A 25,329-nucleotide genomic window follows, 5' to 3' on the forward strand; every position below is an offset into this window, starting at 1 on the left:
CTCCTTTGCCGAGATAATCAAATCAAATGTATTTATATAGCCCTTCGTACATCAGCTGATATCTCAAAAGTGCTGTACAGAAACCCAGCCTAAAACCCCAAACAGCAAGCAATGCGGGTGTTGAAGCACGGTGGTTAGGAAAAACTCCCTAGAAAGGCCAAAACCTAGGAAGAAACCTAGAGAGGAACAAGGCTATGGTGGGGTGGCCAGTCGTCTTCTGGCTGTGCCGGGTGGAAATTATAACAGCATGGCCAAGATGTTCAAATGTTCATAAATGACCAGCATGGTCAAATAATAGGTCTGGGACAGGTAGCACGTCCGGTGAACAGGTCAGGATTCCATAGCGGCAGGCAGAACAGTTGAAACTGGAGCAGCAGCACGGCCAGGTGGACTGGGGACAGCAAGGAGTCATCATGCCAGGTAGTCCTGAGGCATGGTCCTATGGCTCAAAAAGAGAGAGAGAGAGAGAGAGAGAGAGAGAGAGAGAGAGAGAGAGAGAGAGAGAGAGAGAGAGAGAGAGAGAGAGAGAGAGAGAGAGAGAGAGAGAGAGAGAGAGAGAGAGAGAGAGAGAGAGAGAGAGAGAGAGAGAGAGAGAGAGAGAGAGAGAGAGAGAGAGAGAGAGAGAGAGAGAGAGAGAGAGAGAGAGAGAGAGAGAGAGAGAGAGAGAGAGAGAGAGAGAGAGAGAGAGAGAGAGAGAGAGAGAGAGAGAGAGAGAGAGAGAGAGAGAGAGAGAGAGAGAGAGAGAGAGAGAGAGAGAGAGAGAGAGAGAGATTAAAAGATTAAAATTCACACAGGACACCGGATAAGACAGGAGAAGTACTCCAGATATAACAAACTGACCCTAGCCCACAGACACATAAACTACTGCAGCATAAATACTGTAGGCAGGAGAGGTCAGGAGACACCGTGGCCCCATACGATGATGATACCGAGTATAGCCCACAAAGTATATGAGGCCGAGTATAGCCCACAAAGATCTCCGCCACGGCACAACCGTGTTGTGCCCACAATCCATCCACCTGACCGGTGTGGGATATCAAGAAGCTGATTAAACAGCATGATTATTATACAGGTGCACCTTGAGCTGGGGACAATAAATAAAAGGCCACTTTAAAATGTGTAGTTTTGTCACATCACAATGCCTTCGATGTCTCAAGGTTTGAAGGAGCATGCAATTGTCATGCTGACTGCAGGACTGTCCACCAGAGCTGTTGCCAGATGATTGAATGTTAATTTCTATTAGTTGTTTTAAAGAATATGGCAGTACATCCAACCAGCCTCACAACTGCCGACCACGGTATGGCATCGTGTGGGTGAGCGGTTTGCTGATGTCAATGTTGTGAACAGAGTGCCCCATGGTGGCAGTGGGGTTATGTATGGGCAGGCATAAGCTACGGACAACCAACACAATTGCATTTTATCATTGGCAATTTGAATGCAGAGATACCGTGACGAGATCCTGAGGTCCGCTGTCGTGCCCTTCATCCGCCGCCATCAACTTATGTTTCAGCATGATAATGCACAGCGGCCCCACGTCGCAAGGATCTGTACACAATTTCTAGAAGCAGAAAATGTCCCAAAATGTCCCAAAATGGTCTGCATATTCACCAGACATGTCACCCGTTGAGCATGTTTGGGATGCTCTGGATCGACGTGTTTGACAGCGTGTTCCAGTTCCAGTCAATATCCAGCAACGTCGCACAGCCATTGAAGAGGAGTGGGACAACATTCCACAGGCCACAATCAACAGCCTGATCAACTCTATGCGAAGGAGATGTCACACTGCATGAGGCAAATGGTGGTCACGTTGTTGCATGGTGCATTTGTTTTTGTTCAGTATAATTGTTACCCAGAAACAATTTTATATTGATATAGAAATGGTTGCATTGGGCCTTTTTAAATGCAATCATTTATAATCTTTTTAGCAGTGTGTTTTTATGTCTGTGCAGCTGTGTGAAACTCTCCAGCATGTCATTTCTAGCTGTGAGATGTGTGTATCCTGCATCTGGGTTGTCACAACAACCACTGACTCAGTAGGGAAGTCCTCTGGGAGTGGTTTACTGTATGCCACCGGACTGTCTGTGTGTGCTTGTGTTTCTATTGACCATCTGTGTGTGTGTGGCTGTAGTCATAGGGCACCACCATCGGCTGCAAGTGTCTGTCTTAAGACAAAAAGCCATCAAAGGGAGAAAAATCTTCTGAATGGGGATTAAGAGCCTCGGTATGAATAGAATAAGGGAGTAATCCCACTGAGACTGGTGGGATGTGTGGATCGTTAGACACGCATGCACGCACGCACACACAGAGACCTATAGAGTAACACACACACAGTCAAATATGCGCACACACTTAGACACATGCTCACACCCACAGTCTGAGACACATACATACACAAAGACTGACTGACACACACATGCAGACACACACACACACACATACTGTGTGTTACTCCTATCATGTGAATGCAAAGGGGTGTGAAAGCTGTTAAAGGTTTGTGCTTTGGTGCCCTCTGGGTGTCAAAAGTAGTCAGGACGTAGAATGAGCGAAAGGGGGATACAGAGAGTGTGCATGCTTGTGTGTGCGCGGGCCTGTGTGTGTGCGTGCGCGTGGGCTTGTGTCTGTGTGTGTGCTTGCGCACGGACTTGTGTGTGTCTGTGTGTGCGTGTCTGTGCGTGCTTGTGCCTATGCTTGCTTGCGTGAGAGTTTGTGTGCATGCACAAGTGTGCGTGGGCGTTGTCGTGATAATTCAGTACTGAGAAATTTGGTCATTTCTTCAAACAATCATCTTTATTTAATATCGATTAATTATTGCAATAATGAGGCTGGTCAACCCCCCCCCCCCCCCCCCAAGTGTTGGACCAAGTAACCTAACCTTTACACAAATGCAGAGTTCTATATATAACTGACACTAACAATGCTCAGTCATGGTTGGTTCAAACCCCCTCATGCAGATTGGGGCATCATATGCCACTCTGGGTTCATCCTGTTGTTATCTGCACATAGGTTGTTGTCTTATCCCCACTCTGGCTTAGTTTCCCAGATGCAAGGATGATTTTGAGACAATGAGGGATTGTTTTACTCCTAAGATATCTCTAGTAAAACACATTCTTGTCTATGTAATGCAGTCTTTGACTCATTTGTCAGCTCAAGCCATCTCCAGTGACCATACACCCAGATGAGCTGCAAGAAACTAGTGGAAACCATCTCTTTACAGAAACACAGGATTAAACACAACAGAAATGTCCTATTTAAGTATTAATTGCTAACTATTAATATCAAACAAACCAGGTAAATATGTGATGTTTCTATCATATTCCCCCATTTTGAGAATTCTCTCAACTTAACCTTTAAGGTTTAAAAATGTATTCCGTTTAGTGCCTAATGAACATGACCCTGGACAAGCATCATGATCCCACTGTGTATGAGGCATCGCCTATGGAATCTATGGTGTCATTAGCATAAACCTGCTATAGTTCCTGAGGTTTATTTAAATTTTATTTAACCTTTATTTAACTAGGCAAGTCAGTTAAGAACAAATTCTTATTTACTTTGACAGTGGGATAACTGCCTTGTTCAGGGGTAGAACAACAGATTTTTACCTTGTCAGCTCGGGGATTCGATCTTCCAACCTTTCGGTTACTGGCCCAACACTCTAACCACTAGGCTACCTGCTGCCCCATTATAATTAAACATTTCAATTTGGTAATGAATATAAATCAAATAGATTAGGATCAGTTTCACTCTCGGGATCAGAGTTCACCCCTCCATTCACCAAGGCATGCTGAGAATAGTCTCAACATAGTACACAACTTCTTTACCAATGTCATCATTAGCATAAGAATAATAAAAACAATCAATCCATAAAACATGAATTGCTCCACTCATATAGTTTTTAACATACTAAAACTTACTCAAATCAATCATTCAGTTTCCAAATCATAATTCAAAACCCAATTAATTCTCAAACCAACATTTTGAATGGCCTTGCTCAGTGATTCACATTGATTCTAACACTCAAAATTAAAACCGTCAATTTAACATACATCAACACTGGTAGAATGTACATTTATATTACTAGACTATATATTAAACTAATACTTCTAGTATTAAGTTTCTCGTCAGGGTTATAATTGCAGGTCAGTATCTCAATGCATTCTTAGCCTAAATTTCTATAAATGTAGCAGTGTATAAACCTCAATCAACCTGATACCCCAAAATAACAATTTCGGACAAGTCTAAATCAATTACAGGCACAGTTGACCAACCCCCTTCCTATCCCGGCACTCAATCTTCTGGCATTTCTTCTTCAGATAGCTTCAACTGGATACTGTACACCAGTTTCTCGCACGGACTCGGTCTCTCGATAGAAGTGGTGCAGGACAGGGCCGTAGTGAACGCCATTTCTTGAGCCGGTTAGAGGGGGTTTTGAGGTCCACACCCTGTTTGGTCAAATTCCCTTCCGTACATCAAGCTGCCATCTGTAGTCACAATCCATAATCTTGAGAAAGGACAGATCAAAAAAAATGTTTAAAGATAAAGTCGGAAGTTTACATACACCTTAGCCAAAAACATTTAAACTCAGTTTTTCAAAATTCCTGACATTTTAATCCTAGTAAAAAAATCCCTTTCTTGTGTCAGTTAGAATCACTGCTTTACTTTTAAGAATGTGAAATGTCAGAATAATAGTAGAGTGATTTATTTCAGCTTGTATTTCTTTCATCACATTCCCAGTGGGTCAGAAGTTTACATATACTCAATTCGTATTTGGTAGCGTTGCCTTTTAAATTGTTTAACTTGGGTTTGTTAATTTTAACAAGAAATGTGTGGAGTGGTTGAAAAACGATTTGTAATGACTCCAACCTAAGTGTATGAAATCTTCCGACTTCAACTCTGGTTCAGTTCATTTCCGATTCAGGAAAGAAATCCAAACAAATGATCTACCGTATGACAAATTATTACTACTACCAATATTCTTTATCCAATGTTTAAAACACATGTACATAAAAAAATACAAATAAATAACACCACAAAAAATAACATCACATTCTGTTGAAACAATATTCCCATATTGGTTTATACTCCCCTTATCACAGGAAGTTATCCTGATCATCCAGCAGACCCAATCTGGTGAGATTTTCAAAACAGAACAAACAACGCAACAATACACTCATTCATATATCACTCGATGCATCCCTACATATCACTCAAGGTGTGTAAATTTCAATCCAAAAACCCCCAAAATGACTGGTAATTCCCCCATTTTGACACATGACTCGCCATAGTGACTCGCCATAAAAACAACATCACTGCAAATCAAATTGGAATTACTACCCTTAATAACAAAAAAATAAACATTTGTACCTATAACTTTATAGTACAAATAGACTAGAGACAGGTCTATCCTTCTCGTGGTCCTATTAGTTATAAAACTTATCCGTTATTATCAGTATTCAAATCAGTATTAAATATGACCTTTAAATCATCATCCAATCATCTCTCGGCTTTCCAGTGAGGGCGATCAAACCACACTAGAAAGTCGGGGCTGAGGTCATTCAAACCCTTCAAAGAAGTGTTTCTGTCTATATTAGATTAATTATGTAAAAACAGTCAAAACATTTCATACATTTCTATTTCCAGGTTCACAGTAAGTTTCTTCAAAACATTTTTTAATTATCAGAATAATTCACATGTTCAATTAAAACTCAAAAAATAAAAACTTTAGAAAATTCTGTGTATATGCATGTCCCTTTTTAAGATACCCAAATAAAATAGATCACTCACAATAAATCAGACATAGTCGTTTTTAAAATGACAAACAAATATTCATAGCAAGCGTGTTGTGTGTGTGGGTCCCTGCAAACCCTATGGTAAAAACAGGCCAGGCCCTATTTAATTTAACTCCTCTTAACCACCGGATGCGGATACCTTTATCTATAAAACTGCTGAATTTCACTCACCCCTCTCCCAAGACATTTAAAAGTGAGAGAGAAATGTTTACCTCTTTCTCCTGGAAGCGAAAGTGTCTTTCTTTAGCATTCACTATACTAATATCATAATCAGCAACCCAAATGTTTTAACTACAAACAAAACATAAGTCCATTGTACTCCCTCAAATCATTAATCATTTGTTTTAACCTCTAGGGTATGTGGGATGCTAGCGTCCCATCTGGCCAACATCCAGTGAGATTGCAGAGCGCCAAATTCAAATACAGAAATACTAATTTATAAAAATTCAGAAAACAAAACTTATTTTATATTTAAAGATTAACTTCGTGGTTGGATTCACAAGGTGTCAGATTTTTTAAATGCTTTACGGCGAAAGCATACCTTACGATTATTTGAGAACATAGCCCAGTTGACAAATTATTACAAACAGTAACCAGCCAAGCAGAAGTTAATCCCTTACCTTGATTATCTTCATATGGTGGCACTCAGAAGACATTCATTTACTCAATAAATGTTCCTTTTGTTCGATAGTCTCTTTATATCCAAAAACCTGCGTGTTTTCTTCAGTAATCCACATGCTCAAACGCAGTCAAAACAGGCAGAAAAAAATCCAAATTGTATCCGTAAAGTTCATAGAAACATGTCAAACGATGTTTACATTCAATCCTCAGGTTGTTTTTTTAGCCTAAATGATCTATAATATTTAAACTGGACAATAACGTCGTCAATATAAAAGGTAAACAAGAAATGCACTCTCGGGATTGCGCATGAAAAAGCTCTGTGACACGTCAGGGTCCACTCATTCAGACTGGTCTTACTCCCTCATTTATAAGAATAAAAGCATGAAACAATTTCTAAAGACTGTTGACATCTAGTGGAAGGCATAGGAACTGCAAATTGAGTCCTAAGTCAATGGATACTGTAATAGCATTGAATAGAAAACTACAAAAAAAAAAAAAAAATACTTCCTGAATGAATTATTCTCAGGTTTTCGCCTGCCAAATCAGTTCTGTTATGCTCACAGACACTATTTTAACAGTTTTGGAAAACTTTAGAGTGTTTTCTATCCAAATCTACCAGTTATATGCATATCATATCTTCTGGGCCTGAGTAGCAGGCCGTTTAATTTGGGCATGCTTTTCATCCAAAATTCCAAATGCTGCCCCCTACCCTAGAGAGGTTAATGTACCCCAATGTTTATGTGCGCTTAATTTAGCATGCAACGTATCTCGCCAACGAGTCTGACAATTCACTCCCATATTGTATTATTTTACTGGTCTCTCCATTCATAACCATGTAAACTTATCCTGGTGTCGTTACTAGACCAATGTCCAACAACATATGTGACAGCTGTTTCGCCATAGATTGTTCCTGTTACCACTCTAAATATAATACTTTTTTCTGTTGCAAATGTAGTGTGGTGGTTCATTTCTTTACTATCAAATGAGGAGACAAACTTATCACACAAGTCAGAGTTATACTTAATATTTAAACTAAATATTTAATCACAATTAATAAGGGAGCAGGTCAATACAACGCACACACATAAAGTGAATCGTTTGAGTGCTCTACGATAATGATGGCTGGTCATGGCTGGTCACGCTCAGAAGATTCGTTGAGAGCCCCGAGACAAAAGTACAAAGGTCTAGCCAAGATGCACCCCTTTCAACCTACAAGACGAACAACCGATATATAGAATGTGTCACAAGGTTAAGATATGTATGAAATATACCTATAATACATAGCAGACAGTATCTGCTGTGTCAACAGTTTTCATTGTGTCTGGCCAGTGTCTGGCCCTCCGACTCCAAACTGGAACCATCTCTCCCTGATACAGTATAGAACAGAAACATTAACTCACGCTCTGAAATGCTCTTTAGGTTTTATCACCCAAAAGACATCTTAAATCTCCTGTCAGTATTATTTCCCAGAGGGCCATCCTCAGTAGAACACACACAATATATAGAATACTCTATTCTGTTGCATAAAACAACCATTTCATGCCATAAAAGTATTATAACATAATCTTGCATTTTTTCCACCATAGTAGTCAATATCTCAGCGTAAGGAATCAATCATATTTGATCACAGGCATCTAATAAAAAGTTGTTTGAGACGTGGTCTCCACGTCTCCCTTAATTAACATAATACTGTATTGGACTTCCTTTTGTCCTGGAAGCAAGAATCCAATTCAAGACACATCAGATAATACCGTGTTCCATTAAGTGGAATCGACCCGTCTAAAATAAACAATCCCAGAGCCCCTTTCCAGTAATCCTATCAATTTAACCTGTTGCATTAATTTAGTATAATAGAAAACTGTTCAACAAATGTAGAACCTTCAAAAAGTTGGTGCTGTCTTATCAGCTTAATATTCAATACTTATTTCAATCTACTTTAATTACTTTCCATGTAATGGAAACAGATGATCATTATAGAATACATTAACTTCCTGCTCAAATTCACTGGTGTCACCAAAACTACAAAACCAAGAAACAATCATCAGAAACGGTCAAAGAATGTTACTCATACCTCTACTTCAAATGTGCCACTGCCTGCTCACTTTCAACCACAGCTAATTTGTTTTATGATCTCAAGGCTCAATCCCTCTACTCCTCATTTAACCTTGTACCTTTTTATTACTAAAATGTCACCTCATTAGAGTGCTATAAAACCCCCACTAATAACCTACAGTGGCTTGCGAAAGTATTCACCCCCCAACCCCCTTGGCATTTTTTCTTATTTTGTTGCCTAACAACCTGGAATTAAAATGGATATTTGGGGGGGGGGGTTGTATGATTTGATTTACACAACATGCCTACCACTTTGAAGATGCAAAATATATTTTATTGTGAAACAAACAAGAAATAAGACAAAAAAAAATTAACTTGAGTGTGCATAACTATTCACCCCCCCAAAGTCGATACTTTGTACAGCCACATTTTGCAGCAATTACAGCTGGAAGTCTCTTGGGGTATGTCTCTCTAATCTTGGCACATCTAGCCACTGGGATTTCTTCAAGGCAAAACTGCTTCAGCTCCTTCAGGTTGGATGGGTTCCGCTGGTGAACAGCAATCTTTAATTCATACCACAGATTCTCAATTTGATTAAGGTCTGTTCTTTGACTATTCCAAGACATTAAAATGTTTCCCCTTAAACCACTTGAGTGTTGCTTTAGCAGTATCAAATCTCTGCAAGACTGAAACGGGTTTCCTTCAAGAATTTCCCTGTATTTAGCGCCATCCAATCATTCCTTCAAGTCTGACCAGTTTTCCAGTCCCTGTTGATGAAAAACATGGATGGTATTCTCGGGGTTATGAGAGGTGTTAGGTTTGTGCCAGACATTGTATTTTCCTTAATGGCCAAATAGCTAAATTTTAGTCTCATCTCACCAGAGTACCTTCTTCCATATGTTTGGGGAGTCTCCCACATGCCTTTTGGTGAACACCAAATGTGTTTGCTTATTTTTTTTATTTTAAGCAAAGACTTTTTTCTGGCCACTCTTCCGTAAAGCCCAGCACTGTGGAGTGTACGGCTTAAAGTTGTCCTATGGATAGATACTCCAATCTCCGCTGTGGAGCTTTGCAGCTCCTTCAGGGTTATCTTTGGTCTCTTTGTTGCCTCTCTGATTAATGCGTGATCCTTGAGTTTTGGTGGGTGGCCCTCTCTTGGCAGGTTTGTTGTGGTGCCTTATTCTTTTCATCTTTTAATAAAATCAAATCAAATTTTATTTGTCACATACACATGGTTAGCAGATGTTAATGCGAGTGTAGCGAAATGCTTGTGCTTCTAGTTCCGACAATGCAGTAATAACCAACAAGTAATCTAGCTAACAATTCCAAAACTACTACCTTATAGACACAAGTGTAAGGGGATAAAGAATATGTACATAAAGATATATGAATGAGTGATGGTACAGAGCAGCATAAGCAAGATACAGTAGATGGTATTGAGTGCAGTATATACATATGAGATGAGTATGTAAACAAAGTGGCATAGTTAAAGTGGCTAGTGATACATGAATTACATAAAGATGCAGTAGATGATATAGAGTACAGTATATACATATACATATGAGATGAATAATGTAGGGTATGTAAACATTATATTAGGTAGCATTGTTTAAAGTGGCTAGTGATATATTTTACATTTCCCATCAATTCCCAAATTTTAAAGTGGCTGGAGTTGAGTCAGTGTGTTGGCAGCAGCCACTCAATGTTAGTGGTGGCTGTTTAACAGTCTGATGGCCTTGAGATAGAAGCTGTTTTTCAGTCTCTCGGTCCCAGCTTTGATGCACCTGTACTGACCTCGCCTTCTGGATGATAGCGGGGTGAACAGGCAGTGGCTCGGGTGGTTGTTGTCCTTGATGATCTTTATGGCCTTCCTGTGACATCGGGTGGTGTAGGTGTCCTGGAGGGCAGGTAGTTTGCCCCCGGTGATGCGTTGTGCAGACCTCACTACCCTCTGGAGAGCCTTACGGTTGTGGGCGGAGCAGTTGCCGTACCAGGCGGTGATACAGCCCGACAGGATGCTCTCGATTGTGCATCTGTAGAAGTTTGAGTGCTTTTGGTGACAAGCCGAATTTCTTCAGCCTCCTGAGGTTGAAGAGGCGCTGCTGCGCCTTCTTCACGATGCTGTCTGTGTGGGTGGACCAATTCAGTTTGTCTGTGATGTGTACGCCGAGGAACTTAAAACTTACTACCCTCTCCACTACTGTTCCATCGATGTGGATAGGGGGGGTGTTCCCTCTGCTGTTTCCTGAAGTCCACAATCATCTCCTTAGTTTTGTTGACGTTGAGTGTGAGGTTATTTTCCTGACACCACACTCCGAGGGCCCTCACCTCCTCCCTGTAGGCCGTCTCGTCGTTGTTGGTAATCAAGCCTACCACTGTTGTGTCGTCCGCAAACTTGATGATTGAGTTGGAGGCGTGCATGGCCACGCAGTCATGGGTGAACAGGGAGTACAGGAGAGGGCTCAGAACGCACCCTTGTGGGGCCCCAGTGTTGAGGATCAGCGGGGTGGAAATGTTGTTGCCTACCCTCACCACCTGGGGGCGGCACGTCAGGAAGTCCAGTACCCAGTTGCACAGGGCGGGGTCGAGACCCAGGGTCTCGAGCTTGATGACGAGCTTGGAGGGCACTATGGTGTTAAATGCCGAGCTGTAGTCGATGAACAGCATTCTCACATAGGTATTCCTCTTGTCCAGATGGGTTAGGGCAGTGTGGTTGAGATTGCATCGTCTGTGGACCTCTTTGGGCGGTAAGCAAATTGGAGTGGGTCTAGGGTGTCAGGTATGGTGGAGGTGATATGGTCCTTGACTAGTCTCTCAAAGCACTTCATGATGACGGAAGTGAGTGCTACGGGGCGGTAGTCGTTTAGCTCAGTTACCTTAGCTTTCTTGGGAAAGGGAACAATGGTGGCCCTCTTGAAGCATGTGGGAACAACAGACTGGGATAGGGATTGATTGAATATGTCCGTAAACACACCAGCCAGCTGGTCTGCGCATGCTCTGAGGGCATGGCTGGGGATGCCGTCTGGGCCTGCAGCCTTGCAAGGGTTAACACATTTAAATGTTTTCCTCACGTCGGCTGCAGTGAAGGAGAGTCCGCATGTTTTAGTTGCGGGCCGTGTCAGTGGCACTGTATTGTCCTCAAAGCGGGCAAAAAAGTGATTTAGTCTGCCTGGGAGCAAGACATCCTGGTCCGTGACGGGGCTGGTTTTCTTTTTGTAATCCGTGATTGACTGTAGACCCTGCCACATACCTCTTGTGTCTGAGCCGTTGAATTGAGATTCTACTTTGTCTCTATACTGACGCTTAGCTTGTTTGATTGCCTTGCGGAGGGAATAGTTACACTGTTTGTATTCGGTCATGTTTCCGGTCACCTTGCCCTGATTAAAAGCAGTGGTTCGGGCTTTCAGTTTCACGCGAATGCTGCCATCAATCCGCGGTTTCTGGTTTGGGAATGTTTTAATCGTTGCTATGGGAACGACATCTTCAACGCACGTTCTAATGAACTCGCTCACCGAATCAGCGTATTCGTCAATGTTCTTGTCTGACGCAATACGAAACATATCCCAGTCCACGTGATGGAAGCAGTCTGGAGTGTGGAATCAGATTGGTCGGACCAGCGTTGAACAGACCTCAACAGGGAGCTTCTTGTTTTAGTTTCTGTCTGTAGGCAGGGATCAACAAAATGGAGTCGTGGTCAGCTTTTCCGAAAGGAGGGCGGGGCAGGGCCTTATATGCGTCGCGGAAGTTAGAATAGCAGTGATCCAAGGTTTTTCCAGCCATGGTTGCGCAATCGATATGCTGATCAAATTTAGGGAGTCTTGTTTTCAGATTAGCCTTGTTAAAATCCCCACCTACAATGAATGCAGCCTCCGGATAAATGGATTCCAGTTTGCAAAGAGTCAATAATGGATTTAATGGTGCTCCATAGGATGTTCAAAGTTTCTGATATTTTTTTATATGATATTCTTTTATAACCCAACCCTGATCTGTCCTTCTGTCCTTCTCCACAGCTTTGTCGCTGACCTGTTTGGGGAGCTCCTCCTTCCTCCTTATCAATATTACTAAACAAAATGAATACCAACCTCTGCTTCACACTCATTAAACATCTGTTATTTTAAGATGAACTTGTAATGCCCAAATGTAAACATACATCAGCCAATTCTTAAGGAAAAAACATAAAGGTGGGCACAATACTATAGCCTCTTACCACCCCAAACTTTGATCCATTGCTGTTGTAGCCTTGTATTATTAATTTCCCGGACCTTTATGGGAATAATGCTCTACACGTATCCTCAACGGTTCCTAGACTTCCAGATATTATAGGTTTGCAGCTATTTTCTAAAATAACATCTAGCACTTAATAAACCACCCCCTGATATTCTATGATGGGCAGTGTTGAACGGACCCCAAGATAACGCTACATATCTTATCTTAATGTAAGATTAACACTTATTTCTGCCCTCACACACTCTAATTCACATTCACACAGTACTGTTCCCAAAACATACTTCCCTCACACACACTCGTATCACATTCACAGAAAACACAAACAAAAAAACACAGAGGGGAATGAGACAGACGAGGAAAATGATCAAAACACCTAAAAATAGTAACCCGGGGCATACCTGTTAACACACTAAAAAACACATAACTAACACAACACGTTCTAATTAGACTTCGCCAGGGCCAGTGTTCTTTCAGGTGTCACTGGGCGCAGGTCCCTCGTCTAATAGAACTCCGCCAGCACTAGTGCCCCCGCAGGGTGTCACCAGGCTCTGGTCCCTCGTTCCCACAAACCTCACCAGTCCTACTGTGATCAATTCAGTACTACGGGCTGGACTTTTGGTTGCCCTCAACTGGCTATTTAATAACCATTCCCAAGGATACCTCACTTAAGAACATTCTTATCAACGCAACTCAGTCCTGCTAGTTACCTAAGCTGTGGCCCTCGTAAGGAAGAACTCGCTCTGAGCGTACCCTCAACAGGGGCTTTTATTTATTAATTATTATTTTTTGCTTATTGATACATTGACCAAGCCAACCTCTCTCCGAACTCTGGTATCCACCCATGCCCACTACCTTTCAGATCATAGGAGGGTACAGCTGCTCAATAATGAGTGTGGTTTTTCCCTGAGATCCCAATTTCTGATCCCCTGTGCACAGTTTACCCAGATCTTCAGGAGCAGTTGAAGTTGCAGAGATCCCATCCTCATCGCTAAAAATGGTGTGGAAATTCAGTACTGAGAGAGACTTGGTCATTTCTTCAAACAATCATCTTTATTTAGTATTGATTAATTATTGCAATAATGAGGCTGGTCGACACCCTCCACACTCTTAAGTGTTGGACCGAGTTAACCTAACCTTTACACAAATGCAGAGTTCTATATATAGCTGACACTAACAATGCTCAGTTAGGGTTGGTTCAACCCCCCTCATGCAGACCAAGGAGCATCATAAGCCACTCTGGGTTCATCCTGTCGTTATCTCCACATGGGTTGTTGTCTTATCCCCAATCTGGCTTAGTTTCCCAGATGCAAGGATTATTTTGAGACAATGTTCTACTCCTTAACTATCTCTAGTAAAACGCATTGTCTCTGTAATGCAGTCATTTACTCATTTGTCAGCTCAAGCCATCTCCAGTGACCATACGCCCAGATTATCTGCAGGGAACTAGAGTGGAAACCAGCTCTTTACAGAAACACAGAATTAAACAGAACAGAAATGTCCTATTTGTTAAGTATTAATTGCTAACTATTAATATCAAACAAACCAGGTAAATATGTAATGTTTCTGTCACAGTGCGGGTGCATGCATGCATGCGTGTGTGTGCGTGCATGCATAGGAGTGAGACATATAGAGAAAAAGGAATAAACAGACAATACTGTGATGGAGCAATGAGAGAAGTGTGTGTGTCTTTGCTCATCCATTGCAGAATCATCCACTTGTATTATTCCAGCTATCCACACACAGTACAATCTATGGAATGTACAGACTAGGGTTAGCACTGCAACTCCTAACACAGTGACTACACACACACACAATCCTCTATCTAGCTCTCTCTGCTATGCCTTTTCATGATTCACACAACTCGTAGAGCACACCAACAGCAGCAGCACACATGGCGTGGCCACATCTCGGTTCCACATGTCGGAGCACTGTTACACACAGACACTCACATACAGCACAGCAGATAGTCCACGCAGCCCCCAACCCTAATCTCATCTCGCCAGCCCACGCTATGTAACAGGGTTCTTCTTGTCGATATTTCTCCGGTCTCACTGACATGGGCTGCAGAACAAACCGTGTACAGTCGTGGCCAGAAGTTTTGAGAATGACACAAATATTAATTTCCACAAAGTTTGCTGCTAGATATTTTTGTCAGATGTTACTATGGAATACTGAAGTATAATTACAAGCATTTCATAAGTGTCAAAGGCTTTTTTATTGACAATTACATGAAGTTGATGCAAAGAGTCAATATTTGCAGTATTGACCCTTCTTATTCAAGACCTCTGCAATCTGCCCTGGCATGCTGTCAATTAACTTCTGGACCACATCCTGACTTATGGCAGCCCATTCTTGCATAATCAATGCTTGGAGTTTGTCAGAATTTGTGGGGTTTTGTTTGTCCACCCTCCTCTTGAGGCTTAACCACAAGTTCTCAAGGTCTGGGGAGTTTCCTGGCCATGGACCCAAAATATCCATGTTTTGTTCCCCGAGCCACTTAGTTATCACTTTTGCCTTATGGCAAGGTGCTCCATCATGCTGGAAAAGGCATGTTCGTCACCAAACTGTTCCTGGATGGTTGGGAGAAGTTTCTATCGGAGGATGTGTTTGTACCATTCTTTATTCATGGCTGTGTTTTTAGGCAAAATTGTGAGTGAGCCCACTCCCTTGGCTGAGAAGCAACCCCACACATGAATGGTCTCAGGATGCTTTACTGTTGGCATGACACAGGACTGATGATAGCGCTCACCTTGTCTACTCCGGACAAGCTTTTTCCGGATGCCCCAAACAATCGGAAAGGGGATTCCTCAGAGAAAATGACTTTACACCAGTCCTCAGCAGTCCAATCCCTGTACCTTTTGCAGAATATCAGTCTGTCCCTGATGTTTTTCCTGGCGAGAAGTGGCTTCTTTGCTACCCTCCTTGACACCAGGCCATCCTCCAAAAGTCTTTGCCTCACTGTGCGTGCAGATGCACTTACACCTGCCTGCTGCTATTCCTGAGCAAGCTCTGTACTGATGGTGCCCCGATCCCGCAGCTGAATCAACTTTAGGAGACAGTCCTGGCGCTTGCTGGACTTTCTTGGGCGCCCTGAAGCCTTTATCACAACTATTGAACCGCTCAAGTTCTTGATGATCTGTTAAAATGTTTGATTTAGGTGCAATCTTACTGGCAGCAATATCCTTGCATGTGAAGCCCTTTTTGTGCAAAGCAATGATGACGTCACGTGTTTCCTTGCAGGTAACCATGATTGACAGAGGGAGAACAATGATTCCAAGCACCACCCTCCTTTTGTAGCTTCCAGTCTGTTATTCAAACTCAATCAGTATGACAGAGTAATCTCCAGCCTTGTCCTCGTCAACACTCACACCTGTGTTAACGAGAGAATCACTGACATGATGTCAGCTGGTCCTTTTGTGGCAGGGCTGAAATGCAGTGGAAATGTTTTTGGGGGATTCAGATCATTTGCATAGCAAAGAGGGACTTTGCAATTAATTGCAATTCATCTGATCACTCTTCATAACATTCTGGAGTATAATTGCCATCATACAAACTGAGGCAGCAGACTTTGAAAATTAATATTTGTGTCATTCTCAAAACCTTTGGCCACGACTGTGTGTGTATTTAGTCAGCCACCAATTGTGCAAGTTCTCCCACTTAAAAATATGAGAGAGGCCTGTAATTTTCATCATAGGTGCATTTCAACTATGACAGACAAAATTAGAAAAAAAATCCAGAAACTCACATTGTAGGATTTTTAATGAATTTATTTGCAAATTATGGTGGAAAATAAGTATTTGGTCAATAACAAAAGTTTAACTCAATACTTTGTTATATACCCTTTGTTGGCAATGACAGAGGTCAAGCGTTTTCTGTAAGTCTTCACAAGGTTTTCACACACTGTTGCTGGTATTTTGGCCCATTCCTCCATGCAGATCTCCTCTAGAGCAGTGATGTTTTTGGGCTGTTGCTGGGCAACACGGACGTTCAACTCCCTCCAAAATATTTTCTATGGGGTTGAGATCTGGAGACTGGCTAGGCCACTCCAGGACCTTGAAATGCTTCTTACATGCTGAAAGACCCAGCCACGTTTCATCTTCAATGCCCTTGCTGGTGGAAGGAGGTTTTCACTCAGAATCTCACGATACATGGCCCCATTCATTCTTTCCTTTACACGGATCAGTCGTCCTGGTCCCTTTGCAGAAAAACAGCCCCAAAGCATGATGTTTCCACCCCCATGCTTCACAGTAGGTATGGTGTTCTTTGGATGCAACTCAGCATTCTGTGTCCTCCAAACACGACGAGTTGAGTTTTTACCAAAAAGTTATATTTTGGTTTCATCTGACCATATGGCATTCTCCCAATCTTCTTCTGGATCATCCAAATGCTCTCTAGCAAACTTCAGACTGGCCTGGACATGTACTGGCTTAAGCAGAGGAACACGTCTGTCACTGCAGGATTTGAGTCCCTGGTGGCGTAGTGTGTTACTGATGGTAGGCTTTGTTACTTTGGTCCCAGCTCTCTGCAGGTCATTCACTAGGTCCCCCCGTGTGGTTCTGGGATTTTTGCTCACCGTTCTTGGGATCATTTTGACTCGAGGGAGATTATCAGTGGTCTTATATGTCTTCCATTTCCTAATAATTGCTCCCACAGTTGATTTCGTCAAACCACTCTACTTACCTATTGCAGGTTCAGTTTTCCCAGCCTGGTGCAGGTCTGCAATTTAGTTTCTGGTGTCCTTTGACAGCTCTTTGGTCTTGGCCATAGTGGAGTTTGGAGTGTGACTGTTTGAGGTTGTGGACAGGTGTCTTTTATACTGATAACAAGTTCAAACAGGTGCCATTAATACAGGTAACGAGTGGAGGACAGTGGAGCCTCTTAAAGAAGAAGTTACAGGTCTGTGAGAGCCAGAAATCTTGCTTGTTTGTAGGTGACCAAATACTTATTTTCCACCATAATTTGCAAATAAATTCATTAAAAATCCTACAATGTGATTTTCTGGATTTTCTTTTCTCGTTTTATCTGTCATAGTTGAAGTGTACCTATGATGAAAATTACAGGCCTCTCATCTTTTTAAGTGGGAGAACTTGCACAATTGGTGGCTGACTAAATCCTTTTTCCCCGTATGTATGTATGTATGTATGTATGTATGTATGTATGTATGTATGTATTATATATATATAATATATAAAATCTGTGTGTGTGTCAGTCCATGTGTGTATGTGTGTCAAAATGGCAACCAAGCCCTCAAATGGGATAAGAGAGAGGATGTGTGTGTGTATATATCTTTGTGTGTATGTTGTATCTGTCTGCTTGTGTGTGTTACAAACAGTGACATGAGCGGCAGCTACAGGCAGGCACTGAACCACTCAAGGGACAGGGTCCCTCACTCCCCCCATCAGAACCATGAACTCACTGAACCTTACCTGACAGAGAGAAGAGGGAAAGAATAGGGGGGGGAAATAGAGAAGAGCGATGGGAAGAGGGCAGAGCAGGGAATCATGGAGTGCAGCTAGTCTAAAGACAGTTAAAATAATAAAATAGACTAAGTAAAGTTCAGACACTTGATCAGAGTCCAGCATTCATTGTTACACGTATTCTTGACTTCTATCACTAAAATATTTGACGTTTTCTCAACAATTGAACTTAAACTTGTTTTAATATTAAATACGAGGTATTGGCTCATTTGCGTTCCTCTGTGCATGTTATGAGCAGTTTTACCCATTGAGAAGTTGCACATAGCTCCAATACCTACAGCATTTAAGGCCTTATGTTAGCAAGAATATGTGCTTATTGCCAAAATAGATCAAGCAATAAATCTGGGCACTAAATTGTATTATCCTTGGATGACGTGCTTGGATGAAGGAATGTGAATGCAGCGTCTCATTGAGAGGAAGTGTGTGTGTTGTGTGTGTATTGTCTCTGGTGTGTGTCTGTGTAACGAAGCACAGTGTCCGAGACAGAGATGGTGTTAGCCCATGAATGGAGGATTGTGTCAGGGCATTCAGGGCTCCTGCAACTGAAGAGGCTGGTACAGCAAGAGACGGAGAGGAACTTTTTTTCTCCCCCCCCCCCCTTCCCTCGTTCTGTTAAAGCTTGCACAAGACGCTGTTTTATCAAAACCTCCGACCTTGGAGCATCAGCATCAAAACTTAAGCGCGTCTTGAAGGAATCAGGATAGAAGGGTGTCATCTTGATTTTGGTTTTACCTACCAAGTGAGGTATGTTGTGGTTTTGGAGAGCTTTAATGAAATGTTGCATTTGATCTTATTAAGTTGTTTGTAAGTTGGCTTAAGATTCTATTCATGTGTGGTTTTAATTGGTTCCATTATCCAATACTGTTTCATTCCCTTGTTGTGCAGTGACTGAAAACTGATTTTTTTTTCTTGCTCGGAGGGGAATAGTTTCAGTCAATTGCTTTCTTTGGACACTATGGTATATAAAGGAACATGTTTGTTTTCTTCAGAAATTGTATCCAATAAAGTAGGCCATATTGATTAGTTCTAGCTTGTTTGCCTTTAACAAAACTTTATTTTCTCCAAGATTTTGTCTTTGTTGTCTAATCCAGTACATCTGGCTCCTGAAATGGTCAATGTCCTGCTCTATTCCGTCTGACTAACACACCAGGAACTCCACTTTAAATACAGTTAACTCCAAATAACTACTTAAATATTAATGAAAATAGTTTTAGAAACACTTTCAAGTGTAATTTTATCCCTTTAATCTGGACTCTCATCGTCTGTTTTGAAACCTAATTCACAGTGATTAGCGTGACACACCATATATCATAAGCAGTTGTAAAAATATGACTAATATATAATATAGTCATGTCGCTTCTGCAATGTTATGTGAAAACTAGAGAAGATGGAAGTTGCACCTAGGATTTAGAGCTGGTCCTAGATCAGTGCTTAAAGACAGTTATCCCTCTACGCACAAAATCTCCAAATTATTAGCCAATCTCTCCCGTAACATTCAGTCGGGCCTTACTTTCTCCACTCCTCCAGGTACCTTCAGGAGGTGGGCTACACGGACACCATCTTGGATGTGAAGTCCCAGAGGGTCAGAGCACTGCTGGGCCTGGCTGGAGACTCCGGAGAGAGGCCGTCGGACAGGAAACCGGAACCCATGGTGAACGGCACTGAGCCATCTTTGCTGAAGGACAGCGGCATGATCAGGTGAGCAACTGCTAATGACTATTACTATTGTTATTGCTAAATGCTGTTGTTGTAGTTGGCCTAAATGTATTGCTATCACTAATGCTATTGTTGTAGCTATTGCTAATGCTATTGTTATATCTATTGCTAATGCTGTTGTTGTAGCTATTGCTGTTGTAGCTAATGCTATTGACATAGCCATTGCTAATGCTATCACTAATGGATAACTAGCATTCTTCAAGGAAATCCAGTAAGAAACTGCAAGTGTAGAAGTCCTGCATTGTTTTTGTGTTCTCACTAACATCTGTATATCTTTCTCTCTGTTCTCTCCATCAGTAAACCTGACATGTCTGACTCGGCCACAGTCCTTGAGGCCTTCAAGTTCATAGAAAGCGCCGCCGCCGAGTTTAGCGACGAGGAGGACGACGAAGACAGCGAAGGGAGGGACAAGACCATTATGAACTTGGCCACTGTAAGCAAGGACACACAAACACTCTTATACACACACACACACACACACACATTCATGATGTGACTTGGGCTTCTTCGTGGGGCAATTCTAATTAGCCATTAGCGATATCATTAGCAATGGCTACAACAATAGAGTAACAGCCGGAACCCTATTGAATTAGCGACAGGCAGCAATAACAGTCAAGGAGAACCAGTAGCAGTCACAAGCTATGTTGGCTCATTCCTTGTACTTCATTCTAGGGTGGTGATGAAATTAAGTGATACAATTTCACTTATGTTACAAAATACATTTTACCAAGAAAAATATGATTCATGTTCTGAATCATTCAGTGGGTTTTTCTCTAATATATTAACATTCTATTCAAAAAGTTAGAGTTCGTATCCGAATACATCCGATAATAAGCACCAATCATAGTTGACATAGTGGTGCAGGTTTCTCTTAACTTTTGAGGATTTTACATTTTGTGGTCGTCATTTCCTAAGTTCTTTCTGTGGGTTACAAAAAGCGAAGTTACCATGACACGTGCTGAATTAAATGTAAAAGGCTTTTAAAAGAAAAGGCTTGGTATAAGCTCCATTGACATTTCAGAGAAGCTAGTTTTTGTGAGACATCTTTAAAAATGAACAGGAATTTCAAATGAATACGAAAGCGTATATTACAATATGAAAATACTACATGTCATGTCTCAAAATCGATATACATCTTACCTACAGTTGAAGTCGGAAGTTTAAATACACTTAGGTTGGAGTCATTAACACTAGATTTTCAACCACACAACACATTTCTTGTTAACAAACTATAATTTTGGTAAGTCGGTTAGGACATCTACTTTGTGCATGACACAAGTAATTTTTCATGGCTTTAGAAGCTTCTGATAGGCTAATTGACATAATTTGAGTCAACTGGAGGTACCTGTGGATGTATTTCAAGGCCTACCTTCAAACTCAGTGCATCTTTGCTTGACATCATGGGAAAATCAAAAGAAATCAGCTAAGGCCTCTGGAAATTTTTTTGTAGACCTCCACAAGTCTGGTTTATCCTTGGGAGCAATTTCCAAACGCCTGAAGGTACCATGTTCATCTGCACAAACAATAGTATGCAAGTATAAACACCATGGGACCACGCAGCCGTCACACCGCTCAGGAAGGAGATGCGTTCTGTCTCCTGGAGATGAACATACTTTGGTGCGAAAAGTGCAAATCAATCCCAGAACAACAGCAAAGGATCTTGTGAAGATGCTGGAGGAAACGGGAACAAAAGTATCTATATTTTCAGTAAAATGAGTCCTATATCGACATAACCTGAAAGGCCGCCCAGCAAGGAAGAAGCCACTGCTCCAAAACAGCCATAAAAAAGCCAGTCTACGGTTTGCAACTGCACATGGGGACATTTTGTAGAAATGTCCTCTGGTCTGATGAAACAAAAATAGAACTGTTTGGCCATAATGACCATCGTTATGTTTGGAGGAAAAAGGGGGATGCTTGCAAGCTGAAGAACACCATCCCAACCGTGAAGCACGGGTGTGGTAGCATCATGTTGTGGGGGTGCTTTGCTGCAGGAGGGACTGGTGCACTTCACAAAATGGATGGCATCATGAGGATGGAAAATTATGTGGATATATTGAAGACATGAGTCAGGAAGTTAAAGCTTGGTCGCAAATGGGTCTTCCAAATGGACAAGCATACTTCCAAAGTTGTGGCAAAATGGCAACAAAAGGAAAACAAGTCAAGGTATTGGAGTGGCCATCACAAAGCCCTGACCTCAATCCCATAGAAAATGTGTGGGCAGATCTGAAAAGGCGTGTGCGAGTAAGGAGGCATACAAACCTGACTCAGTTACATCAGCTCTGTCAGGAGGAATGGGCCAAAATTCACCCAATTTATTGTGGGAAGTTTGTGGAAGGATACCCAAAACATTTGACCCAAGTTAAACAATTTAAAGGCAATGCTACCAAATACTAATTGAGTGTATGTAAACTTCTGACTCACTGGGAATGTGATGAAAGAAATAAAAGCTGAAATAAATCATTATCTCTACTATTATTCTGACATTTCACGTTCTTAAAATAAAGTGGTGATCCTAACTGACCTAAGTCAGGGAATTTTTACTAGGATTTAATGTCAGGAATTGTCAAACTGTGTTTAAATGTATTTGGCTAAGGTGTATGTAAACTTCTGACTTCAACTGTATATATTGTTTTTTGTCCTGCGGATTGAAGAAATATGATGCCAAGTTCAACGGGAAAGTGAGTTGTTAGGTAGCCTGTAGCCTTAATTCTTGCTCAGAATCCAGCCTAGTTTATGCAATGCAATTTCCTTCGTTTTTGACCCGTTTTTGATTGGACACTACTCATTCAAACCTACACTTTCACTCAACTCATTCAGTCACTCAGACCCCCTCTCCGTCTCTTCAACCCTCTCTGTCTTCCACAGATGGTGAGGAAGAAGACGTCTTCGTCCCCCTCCTCATCCTCGGACATGAGTGACGACCAGGACACGGAGGAGGCCCTGAAGGGCTTTGACTTCCTGGCCAGCCCAGATGAGATGGACGGCTCGCCCGATGTCCGGAGTGCCGAAGACCGAGGAGACTGGGGTGAGGGGGGCTTGGTTGGTTGTTTGATGAACACTCAAACTATAATGGTAACGTTTACATGTGGGCCAAAGGAACTTATTGGGGGCAGTGGGTCTATTAGTAGGCCTAGTCAACAGTGAAGGGGAAATGTTGGCCATAGTAGGACCATAGTGTGCAAGTAAGTGGGGACTGGCATTTATTCTCAGGACACGAGAGCACAAAAGGGACAGGAGGGCCATAGAAAGAGGACAGTAGACCAAAGGGAGGACGAGTGGGCCATAGCAGGGACAGTTGGGTCAAGAGAACATTGAGTGTAACTCGGTTTCCTGCTCTAGCTCCACAGAACAGTCCCCACTGAGGGGACCTACCCATCCCTCAATCGCCCACTCACACAGAACCCTGTATTCTCTGTCCTAGTCTTCACTCAAAGACACAGCTGGCCACCTGGCTACTGTGGCTCCATTATCCCCTTTAGCTAACAGGGAGCCCCTTCACTCCCATCACCTAGCAATGCCTTGTGTTTATCTCCACTCAATGACCAAGGGCATTCCCACGCAATCAGTGAGTCCGCTTGTCACAGGTCAGGCAGCAGTCAGTTGAGTTGCACAGCCAAAGAGGAACAGATGATGTGGCGTTGCTGGTTGTGTGACAGAGGAAGCCAGAGGGATCCAGTTGAAGGTAGTAGTTGCTAGTGTAGACATTAGAACACAGCCACAACAAATGACCAATTGTCTGTGATCCATTGACCCACTGACTAGATGTTGACAATCCAGTTATTTTTATAAATACTGTAATTCAATAGTAGTTCATGTAAATAATGGTGACACAATCTTTTTTTAAAGACTATTCTTGTGTTATTGGGATAATTAGGTCAGCTTGCATGCGAAACTGAGTTGTTTGCATTTCCTCTGTTAACCATAATTGAAGCCATGAGCTGAACACACAGCAAAGGACGGCTAGATGGATGGATGGATGGATGGTAATTAAAAGGTCAAGCGGCAGCGAGGCGCTTTGCTGATCAGTTATGAAACAGAGTTGTCATCAGCAGCTCTGTGCTCTCCAGTGTTCATCTCCTCCGCTTGATCCCACACACTGCCACTACAGATATATATATATATATATTTTTCATCTTTATTTAACCAGGTAGGCCAGTTGAGAACAAGTTCTCATTTACAACTGCGACCTGGCCAAAAAGCAAAGCAGTGCAACAAACAACAACACAGAGTTAAACAGAAACAAACGTACAGTCAATAACACAACAGAAAATAAAATTAGAAAGATCTATTACAGTGTGTGCAAATGTAGGGAGGTAGGCAATAAATAGGCCATAAAGATGAAAATAATTACAGTTTAGCATTAATACTGGAGTGATAGTTATGCAGATGATGATTTGCAAGTAGAGATACTGGGGTGCAAAAGAACAAGAGGGTATGTCCTAATGGCACCCTATTCCCTATATGGTGCACTATTTTTGATCTGAGCCCTATGGACCATGTATGATCATGCCTGCATCTGAAATTAGGAATAGTGATATGCTTATAGGTATAGATACAGGTCCCCCACATAATTTGACATTTTTTGTTGAAATACATTATATGTTGTGTTTTTAGTTCTTTAGCCAGCTCACACTATAAAACCTACATGGTTGCTGCTTTTGATATAAAGAACATTTCACAACATGATGGAGTATTGTTGAATGGCGTTGCATTATTTTGTGTGGGGGGGGGGGGGGTATTGAATGTTATTTGCATTGTCTTAACATTAGCATGTTATGCTGTTGTTGACGTTACGGCACAAAGGACAAAGCCTTGCAGAGACTGAGTGAGGCATGACGGCTGTTCACCATATGCTTTGTTGTCACCTTATTTGGCTGGACACAGCTTTCTTTGACATGAATATTTTTGAATACATTAACGCAAAAAAAAAACAGGATTGCTGCCGGCTATCAAATTCAGCATTTGATGTCAGCTGTATTTTTTTTTTTGTCGGAAGCCAATCTGGCTCTTTACTACAACTCCCCCTCCCCGAATCCTTTGTTTAATGGCAGTTTTGTGCATTTGTGTTTCCATATCGAGTGGCATGACTCTATTCTCCTGTTCCATCCCTGTCTGTTGTCATATGAGGAGAATTTGACCGATTCTCTTCCTGACTGACCCCTATGTGTTGACATCACCACCCCCTCCCTATATGTGCTTTGAGAGAGGTCCGAAGGCCTGTAGAAAACATAAACTTGGGGTTCTCGGTGGTGGTGGTGGTGGTGGTGGTGGTGGTGGGGGGGGGGGGAGTGTATTACAGGAAGAATTTCCATCACACACTTTTTGACATACTGCAACAAATGGCAATAATGCAACATACTATACATTGCCGGTCTCAAACCCAGATCTCCCTGCCCGTAGGCAAACTCGCTAACCACTGCTCCAATAGGGTTGTAGGCAAGTGTCTCTGC

At 42.0% G+C, this 25,329-nt stretch overlaps 1 protein-coding gene across 6 annotated transcripts in view; it reads left to right on the top strand.

The window, feature by feature from the left end:
- The window catches only part of strn (striatin, calmodulin binding protein), an 85,234-nt gene that overhangs the window by 45,077 nt on the left and 14,828 nt on the right, over positions 1–25,329 (top strand). For 4 of the 6 annotated variants that reach the window (XM_021568211.3, XM_021568210.3, XM_021568212.3 and 1 more), the window contains exons 5-7: positions 19,691–19,861; positions 20,177–20,312; positions 22,745–22,904. In XM_021568211.3, coding sequence (XP_021423886.1) covers positions 19,691–19,861; positions 20,177–20,312; positions 22,745–22,904 — 467 coding nt within the window. Of the gene's footprint in view, positions 1–18,775; positions 18,908–19,690; positions 19,862–20,176; positions 20,313–22,744; positions 22,905–25,329 lie in introns of those variants that run through there. The other 2 variants (XM_090204881.1, XM_090204882.1) reach the window with 2 other exon arrangements.

The sequence above is a fragment of the Oncorhynchus mykiss genome, chromosome 17, assembly GCF_057628025.1.
Source record: "Oncorhynchus mykiss isolate SJ-2025 chromosome 17, ASM5762802v1, whole genome shotgun sequence".
In the NCBI taxonomy this organism is placed as follows: domain Eukaryota; kingdom Metazoa; phylum Chordata; class Actinopteri; order Salmoniformes; family Salmonidae; genus Oncorhynchus; species Oncorhynchus mykiss.